Source organism: Equus quagga, chromosome 7 (genome assembly GCF_021613505.1).
Source record: "Equus quagga isolate Etosha38 chromosome 7, UCLA_HA_Equagga_1.0, whole genome shotgun sequence".
NCBI lineage: Eukaryota > Metazoa > Chordata > Mammalia > Perissodactyla > Equidae > Equus > Equus quagga.
The window spans coordinates 126,418,102-126,445,538 of record NC_060273.1 but is presented as its reverse complement, the minus strand read 5'-3'; the positions used below and the strand labels follow the sequence as shown (position 1 = coordinate 126,445,538).

Genomic DNA, 27,437 nt, shown 5'->3' with positions numbered 1-27,437 from the left:
TGAGACTCAGCAGAATATGAAACTGGGAAGGAAAGATGAATATTTGCCAGGTGTCAATGTGTATTTTAATAATAGCCTGGCAAATAACAGAATGAAGTATTAGGCAACCATAGGGAGATTACTTGGCCACATCTCTGAGCACAGGAAAGGGATCAGACATTTTAAATCCTGGACCCAGTTAAGCTCTTGGTATCTTACTTTTCCCCAAGTTAAATGAGCATTACTGCTCATGAGTATTAGTATATAATGTGTATTACTATTCATAACTTATTTGAGAAGCTTTAGAGCACAAGATGCTTAATAATTATTGGCTATTATTATTTAAAAAATGCTTGGTGCTCCACAAATAGCACTTTCTAAATTCAAACTGATAACTGGCTTTGTGATAAAGGGAACTTATACATGCATAACAACTTGATTCTTAATTTTAAGAACAGCTTCTTAAATAGTAAATGAAGGAAGGATGTAAAAAAGTGATCTTCAAGAAAATCAAGATGAAAATACTACCCATAAAAAAGGTTAAATATTAGTTTTCCTATTTTTTAATTGTTTTAAAACATACATAAAATTTACCACTTTAACAATTTTTAAAGATTTTTTGATTTTTCCTTTTTCTCCCAAAGCCCCCCAGTACATAGTTGTGTATTTTTAGCTGTGGGTCCTTCTAGTTGTGGCATGTGGGACGCCGCCTCAGCATGGCTTGATAAGCAGTGCCATGTCGGTGCCCAGGATTCAAACTGGCGAAACCCTGGGCCGCCAAAGCAGAGCGCGCAAACCCAACCACTTGGCCACGGGGCCAGCCCACCACTTTAACAATTTTTAAGTGTACAGTTGAGTGGCACCAAGCACACTTAGACTGCTGTGAAACCATCACCACCATCCTAAATGTTTTTAAAACAAATATCCAATACAGGAAAAGCAGCAACACATATAGATCGAAGGCTGTACAGTCAGATCAGCTCTTAAAAGAAGTCCCTCCCTGTGGTTTGCTCTCCTGCTCCGGGACACACTGTTTAGTTATCTAAAGCAGTGCACATCCAATGTAGCTAACGTTCTATGAAAACTTGCTAGTGATTTCCATACTGGCTGCCTTGGGCTTATCTGGCACAATTCCACCTTTTCCTTCCTTCATTTACTCCTTGGGATATTGCTGGCATCACTGTCTGTCTCCTCCACTAGATTACTGTTACTCTGGGGTATGGACCATGCCCAGTTCATCTTCACAGGGCTCACCATCAATGCTTACATCTTCCGAATATATACTATGACTTTGTACATTTTCCTGGTCCACAAGTGTTTCTTAAAATATTTGTGGCACTTCTTTTCCCATGATCATTTACTGTCTACACCACACTTTTTGGTGGGCTACTTTTTACCTTCTATGTGGTCCTCTTAAATTAGTTCATCCTAAATCATTATGTTTTACCCAGAGACTTACAGGTAGATTATTTCTTACAGTATTTACTAAATCTGTACTAACCATTTGGCCACTTGTTTGGCCATTATGTTCACTGTCATCCTTTATAATGCAGTAGATTAAATTCTTGTGTGTGTGTGTGTGTGAGTGCACACATGTGCTCCATTTACACAAAGCATTTCACCTCATTGGAGAGGATTATTTCTTTTTTATTCACTCCTCCCCATTACCTCCTAATCTCTCTCTCCAGTTGTCTGCAACACATTCTATTGTGAAGTTTTCCAGAATCTCCCCAGAAGAATGAATTTATCTGTAATCCGTACTACCAATGTAATTCACTTCTGGCCTCACTAGAGGTTCCCCAGTCTGCATGTCCTACCCTCACAGGCTGTTGCTGCCTAACGGCAAGGACTCTGTCATTTTTATATATCTAGCATTTAACACGGCACTGACAAATAGAAGATATCAAAAAATGCTTTTTCCTCACCTAACCCATTTTACAGCATTTCATTTGAAACTACAGACCTCCCATTGCTCCCTTCAAAGGGACAGTCTCAGGCCCACAGCAGTTAGCATTTCCTCAGACATAAGGGAGAGGGGGTACTCATTTCAGAGAAGACAGCTTGCAAATCTTACCACTTGCATGTAATTTAGATTTAAGTATTCATTTGAAGCACTTGACGCTATAACACTAAAGACCATGGTCAGGACCTTGAACTTGAGAGACACCAGAAGAGGGCGAGGTGAGAGTCAGGCCACATCTCTTCTGTGATTAATGCTTTGAATGCTATCGTTTCTCACGTTTAAGAAAAGAATATGAAAACGAGTCAGGCTTTTTCAGGGGAGAACATAAACTTTATATAATTCTTATCTCTTATTGCTTAGCAACTTCAAGCAACTTCCACTAATGGGTTTCTCCTGTTAGGCACTTCAGATACCACTTCTGAAATAAAGCAGTATTGATTGTAACTTTGTTATTGTGTGAGAAAAATGAACAATGCAAACGAGAAAATAAAAACATAGGGCCATCTCCATGTGCATGACAGGTAACAAAACTCTCTGACTAGCAGTGTGACCTACGGCAATCACTTAACTTCTCTGACACTTCGTTTACTGACCTGTAAAACAAGAATATAGGACTTTTAAAGGTACATATTTCTATGACTCTATAAATAATTGGAAATTCTCATGTGCTATTTCAAAATTTCCATGGATTAAAAAAACTCTATAATGACTCTAAATGTAACACATACTCATTAAAGAACATTTGTAAAATGATATTTAAAGAAGAAAAAAGGAACTCATAATTCTATTACCCATGGGCCTTATTGTAACTATTCCCAAAGCAGCTAAAAAAAAAATCAGATACATTTTTAAGAAAGAAGTTGTTAGAACATCACTGGTCTGGATCTCATTTTGATTTCCAATAGCAGGCTCATTAATTTATTTTCTCTCTCTCCTGCTCTATTTTACTGTATATTCAAATGAAGTTCAGTAAGTGTCCAGAGGGTCTGAGCACTGTATTATACACAACCCTTTTCTCTAGATCTATTTTATGGGATCTACTGGAGGAACTAAAAAACTCTGTATAGTTGTTCATTGCTTCATCTCTAAAGGGTCAAATGCCAACACTTCCATTTGGCAAAATCTGGTCCCGCCATCCCTTTCAGATTCACTATCCTCTCTCCCCAATTACTCCACAGTTGAACAGGTCATTCAGAAGCTGCTCAGACTAGTGTGAGACTCAGCTAGAGGGCCAGCCCACCAGGCTGGGCCTTGGACACTCCTAGTTCTGCAGCACTTACTGGTCACTTCAGACAGACTGGCCAAAGTTCTCTTACTTAGAGAGAATCTGGGCAAGGATGAGGATTTAAAATTCTAAAGGCAGTGATTCCAATTCCAGGTAAGATGGAATGAGCACACTGCATCCGGTGTCTCCCACTGAATGCAGCTAAAAAGCATAATGCATAGATCAGCTATTTGAAGACTCCGAAAAGGAAATAGTAGCAGGCAAATTAGGGGAGAAAATCAGAATTCAAAGTACCACTGAACCAGTGGGAAGTTTACATTCTGGATTTTATCCTGAACATTGCGGACATTATTTTGTATATATTCTGAGTTCTATTTTATTCCTCCTGAAAAAAACAATTTAAGTAGGCAATGAACTTGGTTAGACTTATGTTATAGGCTTTGTCCCTCTTTTTGTGGGTAGCAATTCAAATCTAAGTTCATTTCTTTGAACCTCTCAAATTGTCTTGTACATGTGGGCTCAGGGGCCAGCTTGAGACTTGGTGAGGGAGTCATATACAGAAGTAGGAGAATCCTCTTTGTGGCTCTTTTCCTTCCAAAATTGCCTCCTCACTCTCCAGGGATGGCTGTTCCATGCTTTCTTCTCTGGTTCCTCCAGCCAGAAAAATGATAGTGGGCTTTCTATTGCAGTTTTAGCTACTCATGCACTTTGTGACAGTGGCCCACTCTCAGGGCAAAGACACACATACAAAGGGACACTCACCCATGGTACTTGCTTCTTCAGATTTTGACTCTCCTCACAAGTGTCTGCTTTTATTTAGAATCCTCAGGTAGTTGTTTTTTGTATTTTGTCCAGAATTTACAGTTATCAGGATAGAAGATGGTCTTTAGAAATCGTGTATCATCATAACAAACTATTTTTGTTTGAAACAGAAAAATGTATTTCCTGTGCAAAAAATTACATTAATAATTGAAAACAATATCTGGCAATAGTCAGCTTCTTAAACCAGCTAGTATTTACATGAACATGTGTTTTATAAATCATGTTTTATATCCCTTTCTGTATTCATAATACACTTCACAATTTCCTAAAAATAAGGTACTTCAGCACTTCATAACCAAAACTTTAGCTCCTACTTAACAGTATTATCCTATGAATATACTGTTAAGAAAATAACACATTCACAGTATTTCAATGATATCTCAATGGAAAATTTAATACAAAGATACCCCCTAGAACTATAAAAGTGAATATATTCTTAAAAAGTCAAGTCTCATGTGGGCAAGGATAACTTAGTAAAGTCTGTTTTAAAGTGGCTTCAGGGGCCCACTTGGTGACGTAGCACTTAAGTTCGCATGCTCTGCTTCAGCGGCCCAGGGTTCTCTGGTTTGGATCCAGGGTGTGGGCCAACACATAACTTATCAAGCCATGCTGTGGCAGACATCCCACCTATAAAATAAAAGAAGATGGGCACGGATGTTACCTCAGGGCCAATCTTCCTCAGCAAAAGGAGGATTGGCGGCAGATGTTAGCTCAGGGCTAATCTTCCTTGGAATAATAATAATAATAATAATAAAGTGGGTTCAATCAAGCAAACAATTCCCTGCAGTATTTCAAAGCAGTAGAGCTCAGACCTTGGAATTGAGATCTTGGTTAAATCCTGACTCCACCTCTCACCAGACGTGTGACCTTGGATAAGTAACTTCTGCTCTCTGAGTTTGTATCTGCATTGTAAAATGGAGAATATAATAGCTCTACCTCTCAGGATATTGGCTGGATTAATTAGGTAACAAATGTAAAGTATTACCTATAAAATGTGCAATGCAAGTTACCTATTATTAGTAGTAGTAATAATATTTTCTTATGAATCCCAAAGGATTTCTATGGCCTATTTACTCAATTACTAATCTTTATTTAATCTATTTTCACAAAAACAAATTGAGATCATGTTCCCTCACTTCCAGGAATGAACAACCTTCTACAGTTTAAAATCCAGCATAATACTAAAAGACAAGTTGAAGTTGAATGCACCCTCTAGTGGTGTAGGTTATGTGCAAGTACCTGGCTTCCACAAAAGAAAACTTCACGAAGTATCACTAGGTTGCTGCTTAGAACCTGAAGCCAGGCGGTTGAGAATACTGTGGTATGAAGAGCACTATCATACATCTTTTAGGAAGCTCCCTCTCTTCCATAGCTGGAGGATTTGTCTTCTAAAACTTTCCCCACCATAAGACCTAGGATATTTGTGATATTTACCATACCAAAATCTCAATATTCCTACAGAATTGACTTTAATCTTTCCTCTTAAAGAAAATCTGGTCACTTTCTTGTTTAACAAACATTGCACAGTATTTATTCTTCGTTTAGTTAACACAAAACGTACTGATCACCAAGTCAATACCAGGCAATGGGGATACGATATACCATTTACAATATACACATACAATACCACATACAATATAAATATACCATATACAATATAAATATACCAGGCAATGGGGATACAGTAAACAACTTATTACACAATTCCTTATGTAATTACAAATTTGAAAAGTGCTATAAGGAAGCACAGACTGCCATGAGCGTACAGTAGGGTATTGATCCAGTTTGGCGGGGAGGAACACTGGAAGGCTGACTTGAGAATAAAATGTCAGAAGCCTTAAGAGTGAGTAGAAATTAATTAGAAAAAAAGGAGTACCACCATACAAAGAGAAGAGCATAAGTAAAGGGCTGGAGATAGCAAGGTACATGTGGCATTGGAGAAACTGAGAGAAGCTTCCTATGCATGGAGCTCAAAGAGGGGCAGACTGGGCAAGGTGGGACTAGTGAAGTAAGCAGGGACTTAACACCACGTTAAGCAGTTTGAACTTCATTCTAAGAACAATGGCAAACTTTGGAAAGATTCAAGCTGGAGAGCAACAATCTAACTTACATTTTCAAAAGTTCACTTGGCTAAGGAATGGAAAATGGGTTAGAGGGAGTGGAGCAAGAATTGATGCCCAGAACAGCTGCCAGTAATCCAAGTGAGACAGCATGAAACCTGGGACAAGGGAGGTAGCAGTAAACAAACAGATATTTAAGTGGTAAAATGGATGGCGCAGGATGATACGGACGGAAGTAGCGGTCCTGGTGAACTGAGCGAATGTGATGCCATTTTTTCCACTACGTGTAACTGGTGGTGGTAGGCGTTTAGGAGGGGTTGTTGAGATAATGAGTTGTCTAGGAGACTGGGGTTTTTCTGTTAAAAAGAGAACAACTTTAGTCACCAGGTGTGATACTTCAATTGAATGCTTAACTAGCACTAGGCAGGAGGCCCTTGAGGCACCGCCCTGCACCCAATAACGCCCCAGACGTCTTTTTTAGATTTCTATCACAGCGATCCACTCCCATTGCGCTAGTAATTTTAACTTACCTGCCTGTAAACGCTTAACTCCTCTCGCTGCCAATGTCATCACATTTTCCTTCTTCCAAGTCCAGATCAAAGGTCACTTTCTCAAGGAAGACTTTCCGGGGTCTCCCACCCCACTGACCCTCGAGTCCATCTCGCCCACCGAGCTGGAGTTCCAGACAGCACGGATGAACGCTCCCCATCTTTGAGGCCCCGCCGTCCAGCGCAGCGCCCTTTAAACTCCAGGGCCTCCACACTCCCTTAGCCACAGTTACCCGTCATCGGACACCCAGCGCCTCTACGGGGCCTCCTGCCAGACCCGGCTCGGCCCGCCGGAAGTGACGCGCTCTCAGGGGCGACGTGCTTCCGGTCTCGAATGCCGCCACCGCCCCTGGGGGAGACGGGCTTCTCTGGCATGCTAACTCCGCTGCTCTGGAGGATTCCTGCGTGGTAAGAAGCTACGCGCGGCGGGGCGGGATGGGACCCGGGGGCCCCCAGATGCCGTAAAGTTCCCTCGTTCGTTCCTGGGGACCTGGCGAGAGGGCAGAAGGGTTGGCTGCTAGGTTGCCAAGAGTCCTTCGCGCCAGGTGGGGCTGGAGTGCCGGGCTACGCGGCCTACCGCGACGGCGGCGCAGGGACCGGCCTCAGCCGGAGGGCACTGGTCGCTCGGGCCGGCACTCCAGCGGACCGGGCCGACCCGGGCTTGATACCCGGAGCTCCCCGCTTCGCACGTACTCAGGGGAAGGATAACCCGCCACCTCTTGAACGGCCCCAAGCCTCACCGTGACAGTCGCAGGGGCTGCAGTGACGCGAGTGCGCGCCGGGAGTAAAGAGCGTGCAGCGTCCACAGCTATCCATCGGCCCTGCCCGTCAGCGGGTGTGGAAGGGATGCTTCCGCCGGCGGGAGCTGTGGTTTAGCCTGGTTGGTGCGGCGGCTGCTGCCCTAAAGGTGGTGCGGCTTAATAAGTGAAGATGACTTGAAACCACTGGGCTGGGGTAGCTTATCCTCTGACTAGTAAGAGAGGAAGACCCGCCGGTATCATCACGTGACTGTCAGCGCTTTTATATAGTGTTTTACTTACCAAGCTGCCGGAAAGGGTTGTAACGACAAGCTTTATGTCAAAAGACAGGAATTCTGTATATTTACTAATGTGCTGTGCACGTTGTTTGCATTAAAATGGCAGACTAATCAGGGAGATTGGAAGAAAGTAGCCCTGGGATTTAGAGAGGAAAATAAACGGCTAGGCCAAACTGCGGAATTTGGGAAGAGTAACTTCATTCGCTGTAGTATTACTAAGTGATTTAAATTTTGCGAAATAATTTCGTTTCTTAATGAATTGTTTTCCAATTTTAAGCAAGTATTTATATATGCGGTTTTGTTCTTTTTTACTGGTGTGGGGACTTCTGCAGTGAGGGCTACATTTACATCAGAGACATCTATGCAGCATGTTGTAGAATTAAATAGGTATCTAAATGAAGTAGAAAGTGTTCTAATAATTAAAACTAACATTTGGGCATATGTGATATAGTGATATATAACATGTATCCTTAGTTTTTTCTTTTACATGATGACTAACTGGTCATGCTTGTTTTAAAGATTAAGGTACCTCTGATGAAACCATGACCAGGTGGGCACGAGTTACTACCACAAATAACAAAAGACCTTTGCGTGCAACATCATGGGAGGACATGAAGAAGGGGGCCTTTGAGGGAAAAAGCCAAAATCTACCAAAGAGTAAACAACTTGAAGGCCATAGACTGTCCCTTAAAAGTGATGCGCCCCAAGCAAAACACAAAAAGAACAAAAAGAAGAAGGAGTACTTAAATGAAGATGTGAATGGCTTCATGGAATACCTAAGGCAAAACTCACAGATGGTTCACAATGGGGAGGTGATAGCAGCAGACAGTCAGGAAGTAAGGGAAGAAATTGCAGTTGCTTTAAAGAAAGACAATCGTCGGGAAGGAAGACGATTAAAAAGGCAAGCAGCAAAGAAAAATGCAATGGTAAGATGATCACTTCCACCGAAATGTTACTTTATGTGTGTTGTTCATACACTCACACATACACACTTTAGCAGAGTCTGATCGCTGTTATGTACTAGATCCATAAAGCATCTTTTTGAGGGCTAGTAATAACACTAGAACTTTTTTAGCATCTCCTATATGCTAGACACTTGATTAATTATCATGACAACACTACAATGATGGTGGTATTAGTCCCAGATTACGGATAGAAAACACTGACATGCAGACAGGTTAAATATCTTGCTGAAAGGCGCTTAGCAAGTAACAGGTGAAATTCATACCCAAGAAAGGATGTTAATATTTGACTACTTGGAATATTGTCTGGCACTATATAAGTATATGCGTTAATACATAAACGTCAACCTAAATGGGCTACAGTCCAGCCAAAAAAAAAGAAAAGTCAACCCAGAGTCTGGCTTCAAAACCTTTGTTCTCACCCCTGCCTTCCAAATAAGCCTTTTTCAAACAGGCTTTTTTTTTTAAAAGATCAAAGTAAGGAGGAAGGTTAAGCACAACAGATTAAATATGTGTGGTTCCCGTTATTTGGAAAGGATGTTCTTTTGTCTTTATCCATGAAAAACTGAGGCACAGGAAGGGGGTCTTAGAAGAATCACACTGGTTAGTCACAGAGCAGAGTAATAGAGGTAAAGCTCCTTGACACTCTCCCACGTCAGTGCTCCCTCCCTCCCCATGTGACGCTCAGGAATGCTGGGGGCTGCATTTCTGTGGTGCCTGGCCCTAGGTTTTAAACTGTGTCAGACACAGGAAATGAAATACTATACTTCTTTCCCTTCTCTAAGTGAACTTCCCATGTACTAGCAGGATTCTCCATAAAAATCAGGATTTGTTGCCATTTCACACTTTCATTTTTTATTAGAATTCCGAAATATAGAGCATTGTTTGCACCAAGCCAGGCGTATGAATGTGGCTTCTGACTATTTGCAGGATTAGTTCCATGCACTGTCATATGTAAAGATGATTATTTAGAGATAATACTGATGAAACGTTCCTTATGGATAAATTTAGATAGAAAAGATAATCATTTCTATTTGGATCAGGATAGTTTTGTTTAAATTGTACAATTATTTTTAAAGACTTAAGTTAATTTAACTTAAAGATGACTTCATTGACACAGGCAGTGTGGTGAATTGATTACTGTTTGAAAAATCTGAATATCATGACCTTTTAAGAGAAGTTTTATGTTTGTAATTAAGGGAGAAAGACATTGTTTTTCAAAAGAAAAACAGTGCTTTATGTTAAAGCATATACTTTAAATAGTGTATGGCTTGCCTGTGACCTACCTTCAACTGATTTTCTTACTTTTTTAATACCTCATACTAAGCATCAGTTCTTAATTGCTAATAAATTGATTAAGATATAGAAATTTACCCATCTGATCTCCACAGTCCCATCTACATTAAATTTAAGGATCCTCCAAGAAATTTCTATCTGGTGAAGATTAAGTTTTAAAGGTAGAGCCTGATTAGCGAATTGTCAGGTTGCTAGAAACCACCTTGACTTCACCAAGAATCCAAGGTGACTTACGTTGGTGAGCCGGTTTTTAGCAGTAGCTTTTCCTGCAGTTGGAGAATAAATGCGTTTTCTTTGTTTGGACCAGCTTCATTTTAAAAGTAAAAGTTACTGAAGAATAAAGGGACTCAATCTTTTTCAAAATGTTATTAAACAGGAAAAAAGTGAGGATGTAGTTGCAATATTTGTTTCACTTTGCCTGTTGAATTCGCTTTTTTAAAAACCTGTGCTTATTTTGAAAAAAAAAATTAAATGATGAACTATTTGTCATCCAAGAAATAGATGTACCTTTTTCCAATTTAAATAAAATAGTTTAAATAGCTACCATCTTTGATTATGACTGATGTTCTCATTCATTGTAGCAAAAAATATTCTCCAGACTGCTAGGTAGTATGTAAAGCAACCAAACCGTTGTTCAGTGTTTTGTTGAAGCCAAATAATTCATCTTGGAATATTCCTTTAAAATGTGTATATATTATAAAAATGAAATGTCTGTCAATTTCTGAATATTAAAGAGTATGTATTAAGGCTATAAAAACTATAAAGTATACTTCTTGGTATGAAATATATTTCATGAATTGAATCATAATTTAAATAGAATCATTTGACCCTAATTCATTTAATTAGGTGAACTTTAAAATACAAGTATTAATTTTGAATGATAATTTTTATGGCCATTGTCTTCTCCAGAAACTCAGTTTTTCTAGTGCAGGCACCCCATTAATGAAAGTAGTCCGTATTTGCTTAATGCATCTAAGCGGTTACCTCCTACAAAGCCATGTATGACTTTGTGTCTGAGATTGATGGATTTATGGATTGAGGGTTTTCAGAAGCACTGAGATTCTCTGATGAAAATGACATTTCTTATTGTTTAGAAATACTTTTTTCTACAGATAGAATATTGAGATTTCAAAAAAAGAACTAGATAACTTTAAAATGAGAAATGTTTTAAAGATGTTTTTGGTAATGAGAAGTTTTTGCAGTGTGGAAACTCATGTTTTGTTTCCTCAGGTGTGTTTCCATTGTCGAAAGCCTGGCCATGGGGTTGCAGATTGCCCAGCTGCCCTTGAGAATCACGATATGGGCACTGGAATATGTTATCGGTGTGGATCCACAGAGCACGAAATAACCAAGTGCAAGGCAAAAGTAGACCCAGCTCTTGGTATGTTTTTTTCCTATCAGGTTTTGATTTGGTTAATGGGGAGGGTGGACAATAAGTAGCCAGTTGTTGTTTTTTTTTATTGCAGGGTTTGTTAAGAGTGTGCCAGTTAATATTTTGAAGTGATATGAGATTAAATTTTAAATGGTATAAAAACAAATATGTTTTCTTTTCAGAGTGTTTTAAAATAATATGAATTACATGACTTGTAATGTACACAACCAACTTAACAGGAACTGTTGATCCTTACAGGTGAATTTCCTTTTGCAAAATGTTTTGTTTGTGGGGAAATGGGACACCTGTCCAGATCTTGTCCTGATAATCCCAAAGGACTCTATGCCGATGGTGAGTCCTGTTACCGTCGTATGTCAAAAATGGTGTCATCAAGTAGAGCTGTGATTTATTTTATATTCTTAATCAGTTCTTGGGTAAGCTTGATAATTTAGCAAAACCTTTAGCAAAACCTTGAGAATTTCATTATTTTTATCAAGTGCTATTCTGTGTACTGGACTTTTTGTGTAATGTGACTTGATACATTAATATCTCAAATCAGAAAAAACTAAGGTGTATATTTTAAACTGTGCTTGCTTCAGCACCATTTGTGAGACTATAACTGTCTACTTTTAAACATAGCAGAAGCAAAGGAATTATATTTCAAATTAATATAAGATTTAAAAGATAGTGTGGTGAATTTTATCTCAACCTAGCATACCATTTTGGGTAGAAGGGCTGGTACACACTATTCATATTTGTAGTAATTGTTGTTTCTGAATGTTTTCCTTAGTTAATTATCTGGCACGGGATCCTGTAACTTTCTTATCTTTAGCTCAGCTAATGTATTAAGGTCCTCACAATAAAGTGGGTGATGTCTAAAGCTTTAAGGAGCAGATTGTCGTCTGTTACTGTGTCATTTGTTACTGTGATGGCTAGTATCATCAGGTTCTAGACACCTCTTGTGTCATGTCCTGGGTTTCCTTAGAGAAATGAAGTGAAAAACTAAAGCTTTTGGAGTCAGATCAGTTATAGCCCCGGGGCCACCACTCACTAGCTGTGGGACTTTGGCCAAGTTATTTAACTTCTCTCATCTCAGTTCCTCACCTGTAAAATGGAGATGAAAAAACTATTTCATTGACTAAGATGCACATTTTCCCCGTTTTAACATCTCTAAATTCAGAATGTATCTGACCATTGATGAGTGCCACATAATTGGCAGGGTTTGTTTTTTTTTTCTGAGAGGGGTGTAAAATAATGATACATCTTATATTCAATGTTGTCTTAGATTTGGTGACTTATGGAATTTACCTTGAAGAGTTATGAGGATTAAAATATATTATTCAAATGCTGCTTCTGTTTCCCTACAGCATCTACAATAGTAAAGAGGCCTGGGCCTGGAAAATGCTCAAAAGTGCCCTTCAGTTTTGAACTTAGGAACAGGTCATCTAATATGACTAAGGAGCCAAAGATGTTTTTGGATGGTCAACTAAAATGACTAGATAGAAAAAAATGCAGCAAGGGGAGTAGATCACACAGAAGTGAGAATTCAACCAAGTTTATTTCCTATAGGGTCATTTTTCTGAGTAAGTCACTTAACACTGTGAGCATGATCATCATAATGCTTGACCATGAAGCAGTAGTGTTTGACCATTAAGTAAAGACTCATTGTAGAAACCACATGTGTTATAATTCACAATCCTGGAATGTTGCTTAAAGCAGGCATTTTATTAGGGTTATGCTGCCTAGCAGATAGAAGGCACTAAAACAAAAGTTGGTTTCACTCCTTTCATAACTGCTCACCCCTCATCTGATCTGTACAGCAGAGCGGTGGTTCTTAACCTTTCTTGGGGTCATTTATCATTAGAGAATCTGATAAAAACTGTGGACATCCTCCTCAAAAAAACTATCTGCACACGAATTTTGCTTACGGGTTCAAGAGTTCACACACCCTTGCCTGTCTAACTATAGTTAAGAGCCAGGCTTCTCTGCAGTGGCTCTTGGAGACCGCAGAAGACAAGTGCCTTCCGTCTTCTCTGTTTTCTCTTTCCCACATCTCCCCTGAAGGCCGGCTGCTGGAAATGGTGGGTGGGTACAGTTTAGTGCTCTGTGAGGTTAAGAGGAATGGAGAATGGACTTATTAACAGGACCCGTGGCACCTACCTGTGTTCCTGGCCCCAGGGACCCTTACAGCTGACAGGACTGTGAGGAGCAAATGCAGTATGAAAGTGCTTTGAGACATTAAAAGCCCTGTGTACGTCTGAGAGGTTTTCAATGACTTTGTTCTTTCACTAGGTGGTTGCTGCAGACTCTGTGGCTCTGTGGCACATTTTCAGAAAGATTGCCCTGAAAGTCAGAATTCAGGTGAGATCCCTGGGCCTCCATTTAGAAGGGGTGAACTTAGTATTCCTCTGAGTTTTTGCTGAATTTTGTTATTGGTAACTCATTGAGGTACTAGTGATTTTTCAAGGCAACGTGGTTTCCTGCTGCAGCGATGACTTGATCATTTCTCTGCCAGCAGCAGACACAGCACTGTCTGAGCATTGGCTGTGTTCTCAGGTGGGAAAATGGCAGTAAGCCCTGGGGGACCTTGATTTTATAAAGCATCTTATTCATACACATTTTGCTAACTAATGAATTTAATAGTAGAGCCAATTCTGTTACTTAAAGAAAAGTATTGATTCAGTAAGAGCAAATAAGAAATATGAAAATAACTTTCAATATTCTTATGATTATCTTCATATTTGCTTTGTGTGTACTCAAAGGATTCAGAGGTGATTGCAAAAACTGCCGAAAATTTTAAAATTGTGTTATTCCCACAGCATCTAGCCAGTTGTATTTTCTACCTAATGAAATACTACCCTTGGTCATCAAAAACTTCATAAATGTTCACCAGATCTATGGCAGATTTTTGAGGAAGTGGAGACCATTACTACGTTAGTTTCCCTAGATTAGAACGAAGATGATCCTGTGTGAAAGAAAGCAAGACAGAAGGATAGCCCAGTAGTGCTTTTTAGGGAAGAAAAAGCACATTTCTTTTTATTTCAAATAGTCGTAGTACTATGCAAATAAGTCTGCCCATTCTTACTTCCAACCCCTGACATTTAAATTTGAAAACCAAGGGTTCTTGTTTATGCTCTTGCCTAGAAGAAGATGGTCTTTACTACATCGGAGGCAGTGAGATTGAAATGATGAAGTGGAATTTGAATTCTCCCTCCTGGGAGGATTGCCACTTCCCAAATGACAAAACTGACAAGCAGATGTTGTATAATTTCACAGGTGGAATCTTGTGCATTTAAAACTGATGCTCATAAGTCTTGCTGTTTATACACTCTTGGAATTCATTGACGATAATGATGAACTCTGGGAAAGAAAGAGCTTTCTCATCAATTTGTGCATTGCAAAGCAGTAGCTGCATTTCCCTAATTGGGATGAGAAATTGCCTGTGATACTCCAAAATCAAGGGTTATAATCAATTACAGAATTGCTCACTTTCCTTTACTGATGGAGTCTCCCCTCCTTGTGATTATTCATGTCAAAACTAGTTCCTTGGCTAAACCAATACCAATCTGGGTGGATATATTTCATTACTGTTTCTTACATTCTGACTTTTCTACTTTTCTCTTCCTTTACAGATCGAACGGTCACAGTTGGTCGCTGGGCAAAAGGAATGAGTGCAGACCATGAAGAAATTTTGGATGTGCCTAAACCACAGAAACCCAAAACAAAGATACCTAAAGTTGTTCATTTCTGATAATGATTAGTGCTATTGTTAGTTTCCGCCTCATTGTTAAGCATTCTGAACTGGGACTTCTTCACAAGTTGGAGCTGGGCTCTCCCGTGGAGGCCCACAGTGTAGATATCAGTGTGATCTGGGGCTTGTCACACAGTTTCCTGATTCTTTCCATTGAGGAGTGCTTTTACCACTGTTAGGAGAAAATCGTGGAAGAAAAGTATAAGATGTTTAAACTGGATTCTCTAAAAGAACATATTTTTAACAGAGAGAACTTAGGTATAACTAAGTGGTTATATACCTGATTGTAACAATCATCTTTTTCATAAAAACAAAATGATGCATTAATGTGAACCACCCCTAAACAAAGGGTAACTGCTTCGCATTTAGAAATGAATTTTGGGTTATATTGTTTTCTTGGTTCAAAGTATCAATTTATTATTTTAGAAATTTATTTATAAACTACCACAGAATCTGCTGTACTTTAAAAATATTTAATAAAAAATTTGGTATTTACTTATTTTTTGGAATACCTAATTCTGGATTGAACTAGCCCTTGTCCATTAATGTCCATTAACAATCCCTTTGGAAACACGATCTTTTTTCAATCCTAGATGAGGTTAATTTTGCTTAATTTTTGTTTTAGTTTTGACATAAAGAATTACAAATTATTGAGGGTAAAATAGTACCTCAGCTTAGCAGCTCGCTCTTTGCCCTTGATTTTCAAGCGAGAAATTCTAGCCAAAATTCAGTTTAGGTTATTTAACCAGAATGATGGTTCATAACAGATTGTAGATCAAACTGAATAGCATTTTGTTCACATGTCTTAGATGAGTCAGGGTGAGAGGCAAGTATCACCCTAATAGAGTTAGAACACTAATCAGAGACCCATTAGCTTCTTTGTTTGATTTGATGAATACATGCATGCCTAATACATACATTTCACAGGGCTTAAGGCTCCCATTGTACTGTATAACAGAGTGACTGGTGATTGTGTGTTTCATTTGGAATTTTACCTGATTGGATACATTTGTAACTAAAGGAAGCAGCTGTGATTAGTTACTGATGTTTCAAAAGCAAAATATTTACCAAATAAGAAACACTGTTCTCTGTTTTAATGTCTGTGTAACTCAACAGTTCTAATCTTAATAGAAGCTCTTTTATTTTCAGTGAGAGAGAAAAACATGACAGAATCCTGCTCAGCATCCCAGGGCTTAAGGAAGTGAGTGTCATTTAAAAGGAATTGCACAAGTCATGCAGCTGGAAAAAGACAGCAGTGCTGCCTTAGTCATTTAGTTCAAACACACCCAGATTTCTCTCAGCTGTCCTCAGGAGCAGAAGGCTCTGCAGACGCGAAGACCTGTCGGCTGCAAGTTAAGTCTAGTGGTTTTTTATGTCCTTGATGCAGGGATGTTAGTGTCCATTTTGTCTTCCTTGGGTTACTTTGTTTACCTTTTAATGATCTATAAATTAGTGAAATCATGAGAAATAAATTGCAGGTGCTGAATGTAACATTAGAAAAGTGTATGGACACTTTGTCAAAGGAGTTCATGAGAGACAGAAGTTCTGACATCCTGAGAGATTATGTGTTGCTTGAAAGGAACAATAGGTGTGGTTATTTCTTAGTGTGAATGGCAAAAGGCGGCGGCAAACCTTTGATTTCTCCATTCATTATCTATTTCCCAAGTACCTGGCTATGTTCCCGGTACTCTTGAGCACTTGAGATTGTGGCAGTGAATGAGACAAACAGGGCCATGTGCATTCTGATGGGACTGAAGAATGGACAGGAGATTTAGGAAGGAAATATATTTAAAAAATGAGTATATCAGAAAAATAATTACAGAAAGGGATATTTTATTACATTTTTAAAGTATTTGGTTGAATCTCCTAAAACTTAGTCCTTAGCACTCTTTTCCTCCTTCAGTCCTTTGGACGTTCATCTCTTCTTATCTTACAAGCTTACTTTCACTTTTCTGTGGCCGACTCCTACATCTACAGCTAGCCCTACTGTCCCCGGCCTCGGTCCCATCTTCTCACCTGCCTGCTGGACGTTCCTACTTGGATGTTCCACTGACACCTTAAACTCATAATAGCTTTAAACAATCTCATCACTTCTCTTGAAAGAAAAAAAAAGGACTAATTTCCTTTCTTCTTGTCTCCACTTGTTTCACTACAATTATATTCCAAGCCTATTGGCTTGAATCTCAGGTTGCTCTTTTCTTGACAGTCTCCCCTCGAGGCCCCCAGAGTCCACGTTCTCTTGCTTCCTTCAGCTTATGGAGAGTCTTTCTACAACCGGTCTTAGAGGGATGAGCAGCTCCTTCCTCATCCCAATAATTTTTGGTTCTCTTACTCTCTCACTTTTCTCCATAATTTATATCCCCACCTAATACTATTTATTTGTCCTCTCTCCACCAGATTATAGGTTAGATGAGGGCAGGAATTTTGACTCTTGCTCATTACTATATCCCCAGAAGAGCTCAGCACATATGAAGCATTCAAATTTGTTGAGTGAATGAGTGAATTAAATGAACAAGTGGTATAAAGGGAATTAACAGAGAGATGATGCAAGTGACCAGAGAGCTACTTTAGACTGGATGGGGAAGGCCTCGGAGGGGAAGATGTTTAAGCTGAAATCTGAATGGCAAGAAGGAATGAGTTATGAAGATAATGGGGAAGAGCATTTAGGGAGAGGGTATAGTGAGTCAAAGCCCTTACAGAGGGAATGGGCTTGCCGTATTTGAGGGGCTGAAAGGAGATGTGATCTTTGGTGACTGGCTTCCTTCACTTAGCATAATGTTTTCAAGGTTCATCCATAATATTCCATCATGTAGGTACACAGGGAGTAAGTAAGCCTTGGGTACTTTGACGTGAGGTAATAGGTAAATGCAGTTATGCTGAGGAGGAGCAGGCCTGGTGAAGTTGAAAAACAGCAGAGGCCAATATGTTTGGAAAAGAGTGAGGGAATAACTTGTAGAAGAGCAGACAGTTAACAGGTCACATGGGCTCTACCAGTTAGGTTCTGCTGCATGACAATCACAGAGTCTCAGAAACATACAATAATAAGCATTTCTTTAGCTCAGGCCTGCCTGTGAGTCAGATCTAGGCTGGGCTTACCTGGACAGCTCTGCTAATCTCAGCTGGGCCTGCTCCCATCTGTATGAAGTTTGGTCTGGGGTCAGCTGATCTAAGCTGGGCTCAGATGAAGCAGCTCTGTTCCACATGTCTCTCTTCCTTTTCCTGGGACCGGCAGGCTAGCCCCGTCATGATTTGCTCATGACGGTGGCAGGGGTGTAAGAGGATAAGTGTATAGGCAAGGTAGACTAGGGCACTCCCTTCTTGGAGGTGTGGATGGTGGTGAGGGAGTGAGTATTTCTGAAAAATAATCCAGTGTACCACACAAACCCTTATAGACCATTATGAGGCTTTGTCTTTTACTCTGATATGCAAAATTTTTCATGGGTTTGAGGAGAAATGTGACATGATCTGTTTGCTGGATTGAGAGTAAAGTGAAGGGAGAAGCAAGAATAGAAACGGAAGGGTTATAAGCCAGATGGTGTTTCAGATTAAGGTGGTAGTGGTGGAATTGATTAGAAGGGGTCAGGTTCTGATTATATTTTTAACACAGAGCAGATAAGATTTCCAAAAGGAAGGAGGATTTATGGAAGGAAAGGTGGCAGAATTAAGGGGACTATTTTGGAAATGTTAGATTTGAGATGGCTATTATCTTAGTGGAAATGTCAAGTGAGTAGTTAGATCTACAGTGTGGAGTTCAGGAGGGGTTAGGGCTAGAGACAGATTTGGGAGTTACTGGCAAGTAGATGGCTTTTAAAACCCAGAGATTGGGTGGACTCGGTGAGGAATGGAGATAGAGGAGAAGAGGCCAAGCACAGAGCCCTAGGTAGTCTCATATTTAGAGGTCTGCTGGACGAGAAAGAACCACAAGAGGAGGCTTTAAAAGTGTGATTGGTGAAGTAGGAGGAAATCCAAGAGTGTGACATCATGGAAGCCAAGAGGAGAAAATGTGGCAAAAACAAGGAACTAGTCAACTTTGTGGAAGGCTGTTCAAAGGCTAAATAAATCAAGAACAGGGCCATTAGTTTTGGTAATATGGAAGACATAGCTGAGCCTGATCAGAGAGGTCTTGGTGAGGAGAAGTAGAGGTAGAAGTATGATTAGGTGCATGAAGACCACATTTATGGATAATTGGAATAAAGATGGGGCGGGAATTAGGAAATGGCATCAGGTGAAGTGTTTTGCTTTGTTTTGTTTTAAAATAAGATAATAGTGGCTATGGAAATAATCCACTGGAGGTAAAGAAACTTCTGAATCAGAGAAAAAAGAGAACTAAAGGAAGGAAGCCTTGGAGAACATTAGAGAAATTATTCTTTGTTGGGGGTAGAGATATTTCATCCTTTATACTAGGAGGGTACAGCAGAGATGTGGAAGGCACATAGATGGAAATATGAGAGGACTCCTGCCTAATGGTTTATATTTTCCTCAATGAAGTATTTTCCAAAGTTGGTGAACTGAGGGATGTTAGGAGACATGAGAAGTTTGAAGGAAGAGGAGGCAGCGTGAAATAGCAAACATACAGGGGAATGTGGTAGGATCATCAGTCCTGAACGTCCTTATGAAATTTGCAGTCATAAATTTCAAGTGAGTTCAGTCCACAATTTTCAGGTGCTCAGTGCAGGAGTGAGATATTATGAATACTTTAATTTAATCATGTGGTATTGCCAGACAAGTTGAATGAAAGGAGAGAGGTACAGGTCTACTATAATGATGGACAGTGGAATCTAAGCCAGGTAAGGAAAGAAGGGAGGACACAGAGAGCGGGGCATAAGCTGTGAAAATGATAGAAATATTATTTTCTAATCTATTTTTAAATGTCCCTAAAAATGTCACAAAATGAGGACATGAAAGATGGCATCAGATGTGTAATTTTTATATGGTATTTCATACTTGCCAGTGTAAAATAAGAAAGGCATTTGGAATTTGATATTTCTCTGACTTTTGAATCTGGAGATGGGTTAATGTCAAGAAGTGTGAAGGGTCTGAGAACCTTAATAAACTAGCCTGTTACTGTTGCGTGGATGTTGGCAGAACACACGAGACTCCTGGTTCAGAGACAACTGTGTTACTCATGGCACAGCAAGCAGTGTGATATCAACATATTTGTGTTGCTTCCCTTTTTCCGTAAATCCTACGAGTGACATGATGGGCCTAAATGGATGCTGTAAACAAAGTGGGTTTGTGTCACAGCTGAGGAACCCAGGGCCCAGCACTCTTCGAGCAAGTTGCTAACACTGTAGCAAGCAGCAAACAAGTTAGGCCCCTCTGCCCAGAGAATGAGCAGTTACACTGAAGTCATTCTGTGATCACCTTGACCTTCTTAGTTGCCTAGAGCACTAGCTACAGATATTGCTCAGAATCAGGAGCTGGATGAGTCTTGTAGTCTGGCACACTCAGTAAGAATGTGCAAGACCATTCAGGGCCCATGGTGAACTGCCTGTCCTAATAGTTACATTACCTTCAAATGGGTGGAGCAAATCATGAACAAACTTAATAGTTTTAATTTTAATAATTTAATCTAAACCATAAAACTTATTCCTTAACATATACATTTTCAACATGTATTTTCAAGACTGCTCCTATAAATATACCAATAAAAATTTCCAAGGTTATCTCTGAAATGTGCAATATGAAATATGAACAAAGCTATATGATAGTACATATAAAAATACTCTGGTTTCTTTTGATTTTTGTTAAAATTGTTCATCACTTCCTAAAGATGTTTGAGTATAAGGATAAGCTATATTCCAAACTATATAGATCAATTTTCACCTTTTTTCCATAGATTTCTTTTTTAAAAAAGATAATAGAAACATTGAATACAGATCAGAAGCTCAGTTGCATTAAAACCAGGAAGAATTAATAGAGACAAGCCTCCTTTCTTAATCAAAAAGCTCTCAGTCCTGTTAGAAGCACTTGAAAACTCTCAGCATCAAGAAAGGCATGTCTTGAGTGTTCTTTAAGGATACTTTAACACTCCTAAGGAAAAATTAAGCATGACTGCATTTTTACGTTTCCTCTGTCCTACGTCTCCAGGGAGTTTAGGGTGACAGCTGATGACCCAGCTTAACTGCTTACCCTTGGAGCAGCTTGCTTAAAGCCTGGCACCAAAGAGAGCAAGGGGAAGCTGTCTTTAAGTCAGTTCTCTTTACTTACCTCTCACTCTATTCCAGCCTCTCCAGCGTCTCTGCTTTTCCTAGAAGGTGCTAGAAACATTCTCATCTCAGAGGCTTTGCCTGGGCTAGTCCTCCTGCAGGAAGCATGCTATGTCCAGAGATCTTCGTAGTTCAATCCCTCTCTGCCTTCAGATTTTTGCTCACATGTCCCTCAGTGAAGCCTACCCTGCTTGACTTTTCCACATAACACTTATCTGCTAAATGTTCTATATTATTTATTTATGATGCTATCAGTGTGCTTCTGTTCCTTCCTGAACCCACAGTGCCCAGAAGTGTTTAAGGTAAAGTAGGCTCTTAATAAATATTTATTGAATGAATGAAAGAGCAATCAGACATACTTCCATTAAAGAAGGAACTGTAAACCTAAGGGCTGTTGTTGAATTTACAACAGGAATGCCTTAGTCCATTGTGGCATGGTTCCAAGCAGTAGATTTTAAACTTTTTGAGATGCCCTAATGCATTGCTGCTTTTTCCAATGTCACACCCTTTAAAAGTCTCTTTAGTCCAGTAGTCCAAAAGTGAGCACTTCAACCTAGGCCATGCTGACTGATCCAAGGAACAGCCAGACAGGTGAGCCCTGTGTCTCTGTTCAGAAGCATTTCTTTGAGAAAGGGTAGAAGGGACTGTTTGGTACAAAGATAGATGAAAATGGGAAAACCTAAGGACCTGCCTGCATTATAAGACTGGGACAAACTCAATAGACCAGCACCATGTAAAGAATCTTCTGTGATGAGGGAAATGTTCTATATCTACACTGTCCAATATGGTAGCCACTTAACCACATGTACCTAATAATACTTAAATTGGGGCCAGTGTGGCTGAAGAACTGATTTTTAAATTTTAATTAATTTAAATGGCCACATGTGGCTAGTGGCTACCATACTGGAGAGTGCTGGTACAGATTATGCCTGTGTTATAAAGTAGAGTGGGCAACATCTTTATGTCTAAAAGTGATCCAGCCAAAGTTACTCTGTTTCATCAACTTCCCAATGTTTCTGTTACTGTTCAGGAAAAAGTTTCAAAAAAATATAAATTCAGGGCAAAACATAGGACAGACAGTAGTTGGCAGTGCCTCAAATGTAGGAGAGGTCTGAAATTATAGCATACAAAATTTTAGTGTAATGTAATCCCTTAACTGCTCATTTATTTCCCTTTTTTAAAATCTAAAAATATTCTTAAACGTCTTTCTTTCTACTTCCGAAATGTAATGTGTAATCATCATTTTAATCTACATATCCAATCTTCTTATTGTATATAAATGTTAATTCATAAAATTGGAGCACAGTCCAAAGTTCATATAAATGAAGACTTGCTGACACAGAATAATAAAAATAATTGCAACCAGACCTAGACTGGGTGGGTGGATGGGGAGGTGGCATAAGCAGGGGGAGCAGAGATAACAGCAGGATGCATCCAACCCCTCTGCTCTCCACTCTAACGGAGAAGTCCTCCGACTTTTAGATGTCGTCCTGTAGAGGAGGCTAACTTGACATATGTTGGTTTGTCTTAGGAGATTAGACAAATCACTGACAGAGTAGAATAATAAATGTTGAAGTCTAGGGAATAGAAAGTGCTAATGTAATAGTTATGAAAGAAGAGCTCAGTTAATATTCTCTTTCTCTGCAATATCACATTTTGCAGGTACTTTGTATGTGTATATAGGGCAATAGATACTAAATTGGTCAGCCACCTTGACTATATGTTAAATGACACTAATAAAGTAGTTCCTATTACTAAAATTGATTGGGTCCCATTATGTCTTAATGTCTTCCTAATTTAAAGCTCTAAAACATGTAATACATCTTGTCAGATGCTCTTGACAAGGAGCGGATACCTGCTGAACCTGGAATAATCCCACGGTATTAATCAACCAGCCAACTTATCATTTTTTATTTCAGAAAATTTTATAAAATTTCAAACAGAACACATTTCACCTCTGTAGCCTAAAAATGTTCATGATCATTTTAACCAAATTTGCACCATTTTACAGAACGCACAATATAGAATATAGACAATTTTCCATGGCCTGTGCCTCCCAGAGGATCTGAAACAGATTTAACGCTCTTAACGTCAACCCAAATCATTGGTATTTGACTTAGGATGCATTTTGTTTTTAATCTCTTCATAACTGCATTTTACTTTTAAATTATTTTGTGGCCCAAAAGCTTGCCAAGTGTCAGGGTTAAGGATGTTTGGAATTAAAAGTGAGAAATCAAATGACAGGTAATTGAAAGTTTACCATTTAAAATCTGATTATCTACCCATCATCAACAGCGTTCTCTAAGAACCGTATACAGGAAGCTGCTGTCTCTTCAATGGATGTTGACCAGCCACCAAGATTTCCAGCAAAGTAGGAAGAGATGCTAGCAGAAATCTGGTTAAAGTAAGATACCTGTTTCAGAAAGAAAATACAATATTTTAATTGTTTATTGACTGGAAACTTTTCAAGCAGGCATCTCAATCTTGTTGGTATAGGGGAGCCTATGACCCTAATGTTCTGGGGACCTTCTGGAATGGATCTGAAAGGAGGACCTTAAGATTCCCCTAGTGTGAACACACATTACAGAATTATAATTAGTAAATCTGGGTAAAAGATTTCCCTAAATCTGTAGGAGCAAATTAATCTGCAGATGTTTCATTAAACTTACGGTGCACGAACTGTTGTCAATAGCACAGATGAGAAACCCGGCACATCGGATCTCACTTCTCATGTACTGTGGAGAAGGAGGGACTGACGGCAGAATAACCGACTTCGCTGCCACCGAGAACGTCTTACTGAAAGGTGAACAGACATTTTCTAAGTTCTTGCGAGAAATGAAGAATAGTTGTTAGAAAATAAATTCCTATAATTAATGCACTTTATTTATATAGGTAGAAGTGAAGCTATGGAGACCCAGATCTTCTAGATGAGCGGCGTGCATTAGAAAACATTCTCTATCGCTCCAGTCAACTGTAGGAAACAGTAATATGGGGCACAGGTGTTTTCTGCCTAAGAATTGCATACACTTTGCATAACTCCACAAAGCTGAAGTTGTCCTCTAAACTGGTTTTATTGTGTGCCCTAATGGGTTGTAATTTCTCTCCTTTTTAATGAAAAAATAATATGCATTGTTTTAAAGAACTCTCAAACAATAGAGTACCCTATAGACTAGAAAACAGAATTCTTCCTTCAGTCCACCATAGCCACAATCCACTCCCATCCCAGAGAGGACCACTGTTAACATTTTGTTGTGTATCCCTTTAGACCTCTTCATAAATATATAACATTTATGTAAGCAGATGCACATAATATTTAGCTACATTTAATCATTTTACAAAAATTGGTCTATAATTTGATTTTTCACCTAACAATAATTCTTTAGAGGTGTGTCTGTATTCTACCAGAGTATAGCTCTAGCATAATTTATAAAATTGACCTTCAGTTTATTTTTGCTGCAATAAATGATATTATCCTGAACATGCATGTGCATTAATATTCATACATGGGTGGGGTTGTTTCTGTAGGCCAGGTCTGACACTGGAAATGATGCTGGCCAGTTCCTGGTGTACACCTTAACTGTCCAGCAGCTTCTACTTCTTGTCTCTTTGAACACTTACTCTGGGGACACCTCCTCTTAGAATCTAGGCACCATGCTCTGAGAAGTCCAATGCCCACGGAGAAGTCAGGGACAGACACTCTGATCGACAGCCCTAGCTGGCAGCCAGCTATTCTGGATGTCTAGCACAACTGAGGCTTTGTAAAGTCTAAACCCATTCCTGGTTTTTTATTTGGCTTTCACTTCATTTTTACTGATAATGGAATGTTTCAAAGGTTTGCTAAATATCAGTTTTGTGTGTGAATAGACCAAAAGGCAAGGGAACTGCTTCAGGTATCTTGCATGGTGCTTTGCACACAGGTGGTACTTAACAGGTGTTTTTTAAAAAAAATGATAACTAAAGGTCCATCCAGAAAAAATTCAGATGAATATCAATCAAGACCAGAAATGCCTACATTGACTTCCTTATTTTCATATCAACTTTTTCTTTCTACCCTATACTATAAAACGTTGCTCTAACACTTGAATTGCATATACTCACCAATCTTCAAGAGGCCTTCTTCGTGATACAAGTACTACGAAGTCTTTGGGTTTATCACCATTCACTACAGGACAGGTGATATAATATATTTGATTGTCTTCACTCACCCGCTCTATGACCTCACAGGACCTACATAAACAGAACAGTGAAAGAAAGGCTGCACTTTTCCACCTGCTAGAGTAAGGCATTCACGTCATTTGTTTGTTTGCATAACTTCATTATTGGTGTCCACATTCACTCTTCTGCTCATCCTCCCAAAGCCAGCATCATTTCTCAAAGTCCATCTTTAGAAAGAGCTGTTTGGTCAGAAGGAATAATTCTGCACATGATGGAGAGAATGGTGGCCATCTGTTTCTAAGGTCACTGCCCTCAACACTTCAGAGAAAGGCATTTAGCTGTTTTCCACAAAATTATTTTTCTCTAGGATCAAGTAATAATAATTTGTAGACTAGTGAATTATATGGACAGTTCAAGAAAGACTCAGGCAAAGTAATATGATCTATTGGAAAAGGCACCAAGTTTGGAGTCAAACAACTTGCCTTTGAATCCCAGAGTGCCACTTAGCAGCTAAGTTACGTTAGGTAAGTCACTATTTTTTCATCTGTAAAATGTAGACCATAATACTTATGGGGTTATTGTGAGGACTAAGTGAAAACACCTAGAACAGTATCTGAATCACAGTAGGTGCACAAGAAAAGTAAATTGAATTAGAATTCATTCATTCATTCATTCTCCATTCATTAAAGTTCAATTCAGCTGGAATGTCAGGTGACAGTGGGAGAAACATTTGAAGAGTTAACACCAAAGTTTAGGCATTGTTCTTGCTAAAAGCTTTGTACTTACAGAGTATCTACAAATAGTAAAGCAAGAAAATCATGAAGTGTTTCCTCCTTTCTCAGAGAGTTTTATTATGATAGCATTAACCAGGACATATCCTTCTGGCCTCTAATGCAAAGGTAACAGATGACCCCAGAGATGTCTCACTTTAGTAGTATTTAATTGTCTATTACATGGTATTAATCTCAGTAAGTTTTAGACATTCCAAAGATGAACCTCTACCTTCTCAAGATTAGGAAGTAAATGGTGCTGCTTAATATAATAGGAAGCCCATCTCCCCAGTCCTTCCCTTTCAGCAAGGTGTCCGCGAGGCCCTGAGCACTACAGCCAGAGCTGGGACTCCTGGGAGACAGGGGCATGGCCTGAGTGCAGTCATCCCCTCAGTGTGGTGACAAGGTGCATCCCGATTCCAGGAAGGGAGGGAGAGTGGAGGAAACTGGATTAGGGATGCAGGAGACAGGAAGTGACAGAAGAGTTGTAGGCTGAGAAGAGTGGGCCCTGCCCAGACACGGAGAGCAGGAGGGATGTGGTTCACCTCGGTACCCACACAGCTCCTCTCAGCCTCCCAGGGCAGTGCTACTTCACAGAAAAAGAAGGAACCGCCGATTGAACAGCAAGAGTGGGAAGCTGGAAGGCCAATAAGATAATCACTTCCTTGAAAGCAATGACATTGTGTATGAAAAGACAAGAGTGGAATTCAGAGCCTGACAGCTAGGTTCCAACTGGGATTCTGTTGCTTTACTGCCTGTGCAACCTTGGCAAGTCTCGGACCTCTCTTTTGGTAAACAAGAATAATATCAACCATGAAGAGTTATTGGTGGGATTACAATAGATGTGGGAAAGCACATCAACTCGATACAGATGATACATAAATAATTATAATAATTTTTGTTTTGTGTCTCTCAATAGCAGTTTTCTGTGCAGAGCAAGCTTCAAAAAAATACTCTTTAATTGATAAAACTTTGGGTCATTAGCTGGGCAATGGAGATGGATTGCAATGTAGAGTTATCTTTTACATGATGTCAGGGTTGATTAAGAAAATATTTTAAATTTATTCTTACGTGCAATGAGGGTCCCACAAAGGTCGCTTGGTAAAGTCGGACAAGAGATGGTAAACCAAGTGGGCTGGTCTTTCCACATGCTTTTCAACCCAAATAGATAAAATATCATGCTCTTCCAGGGTATATATTTTTATCTAACAAGATAACAAGAAAAAATAAATTATAAAAGAAGAATTGATGCATTTACTTTAAAAACCACAAACATAAATATGTAATCA

General features: G+C 39.3%; 2 protein-coding genes and 1 long non-coding RNA gene across 5 annotated transcripts in view; 1 reads left to right on the top strand and 2 right to left on the bottom strand.

The window, feature by feature from the left end:
- Positions 1-5,497: 5,497 nt before the first annotated feature.
- LOC124241708 (uncharacterized) lies at positions 5,498-7,733 on the bottom strand. Its single transcript, XR_006889302.1, has 3 exons — positions 7,338-7,733; positions 6,580-7,087; positions 5,498-6,405 (listed from the first exon to the last, which is right to left on the bottom strand). It is a non-coding gene; the product is annotated as an uncharacterized LOC124241708 (long non-coding RNA).
- Positions 6,868-22,968, top strand: ZCCHC9 (zinc finger CCHC-type containing 9). Of its 2 annotated transcripts, none has more exons than XM_046665714.1 (6): positions 6,868-7,005; positions 8,153-8,559; positions 11,122-11,272; positions 11,522-11,614; positions 13,556-13,624; positions 14,896-22,968. In XM_046665714.1, the coding sequence occupies exons 2-6, from the start codon at positions 8,176-8,178 to the stop codon at positions 15,012-15,014; spliced, it is 816 nt and encodes a 271-aa protein (XP_046521670.1). In that variant the 5' UTR covers positions 6,868-7,005; positions 8,153-8,175; the 3' UTR covers positions 15,015-22,968. The 2 variants fall into 2 exon arrangements, with proteins under 2 accessions (XP_046521670.1, XP_046521669.1); XM_046665713.1 differs by having other exon boundaries at positions 11,522-11,697; positions 14,896-14,968.
- Positions 22,969-23,106: 138 nt separating this feature from the next.
- ACOT12 (acyl-CoA thioesterase 12) overlaps positions 23,107-27,437 on the bottom strand; it is a 46,983-nt gene continuing 42,652 nt past the window's right edge. For both annotated transcript variants that reach the window (XM_046665711.1, XM_046665712.1), the window contains 4 exons: positions 27,220-27,353; positions 25,322-25,450; positions 23,893-24,019; positions 23,107-23,636 (listed from right to left, as the gene is read on the bottom strand). In XM_046665711.1, coding sequence (XP_046521667.1) covers positions 23,502-23,636; positions 23,893-24,019; positions 25,322-25,450; positions 27,220-27,353 — 525 coding nt within the window. In that variant the 3' untranslated portion in view covers positions 23,107-23,501. The remainder of the gene's footprint in view (positions 23,637-23,892; positions 24,020-25,321; positions 25,451-27,219; positions 27,354-27,437) is intronic.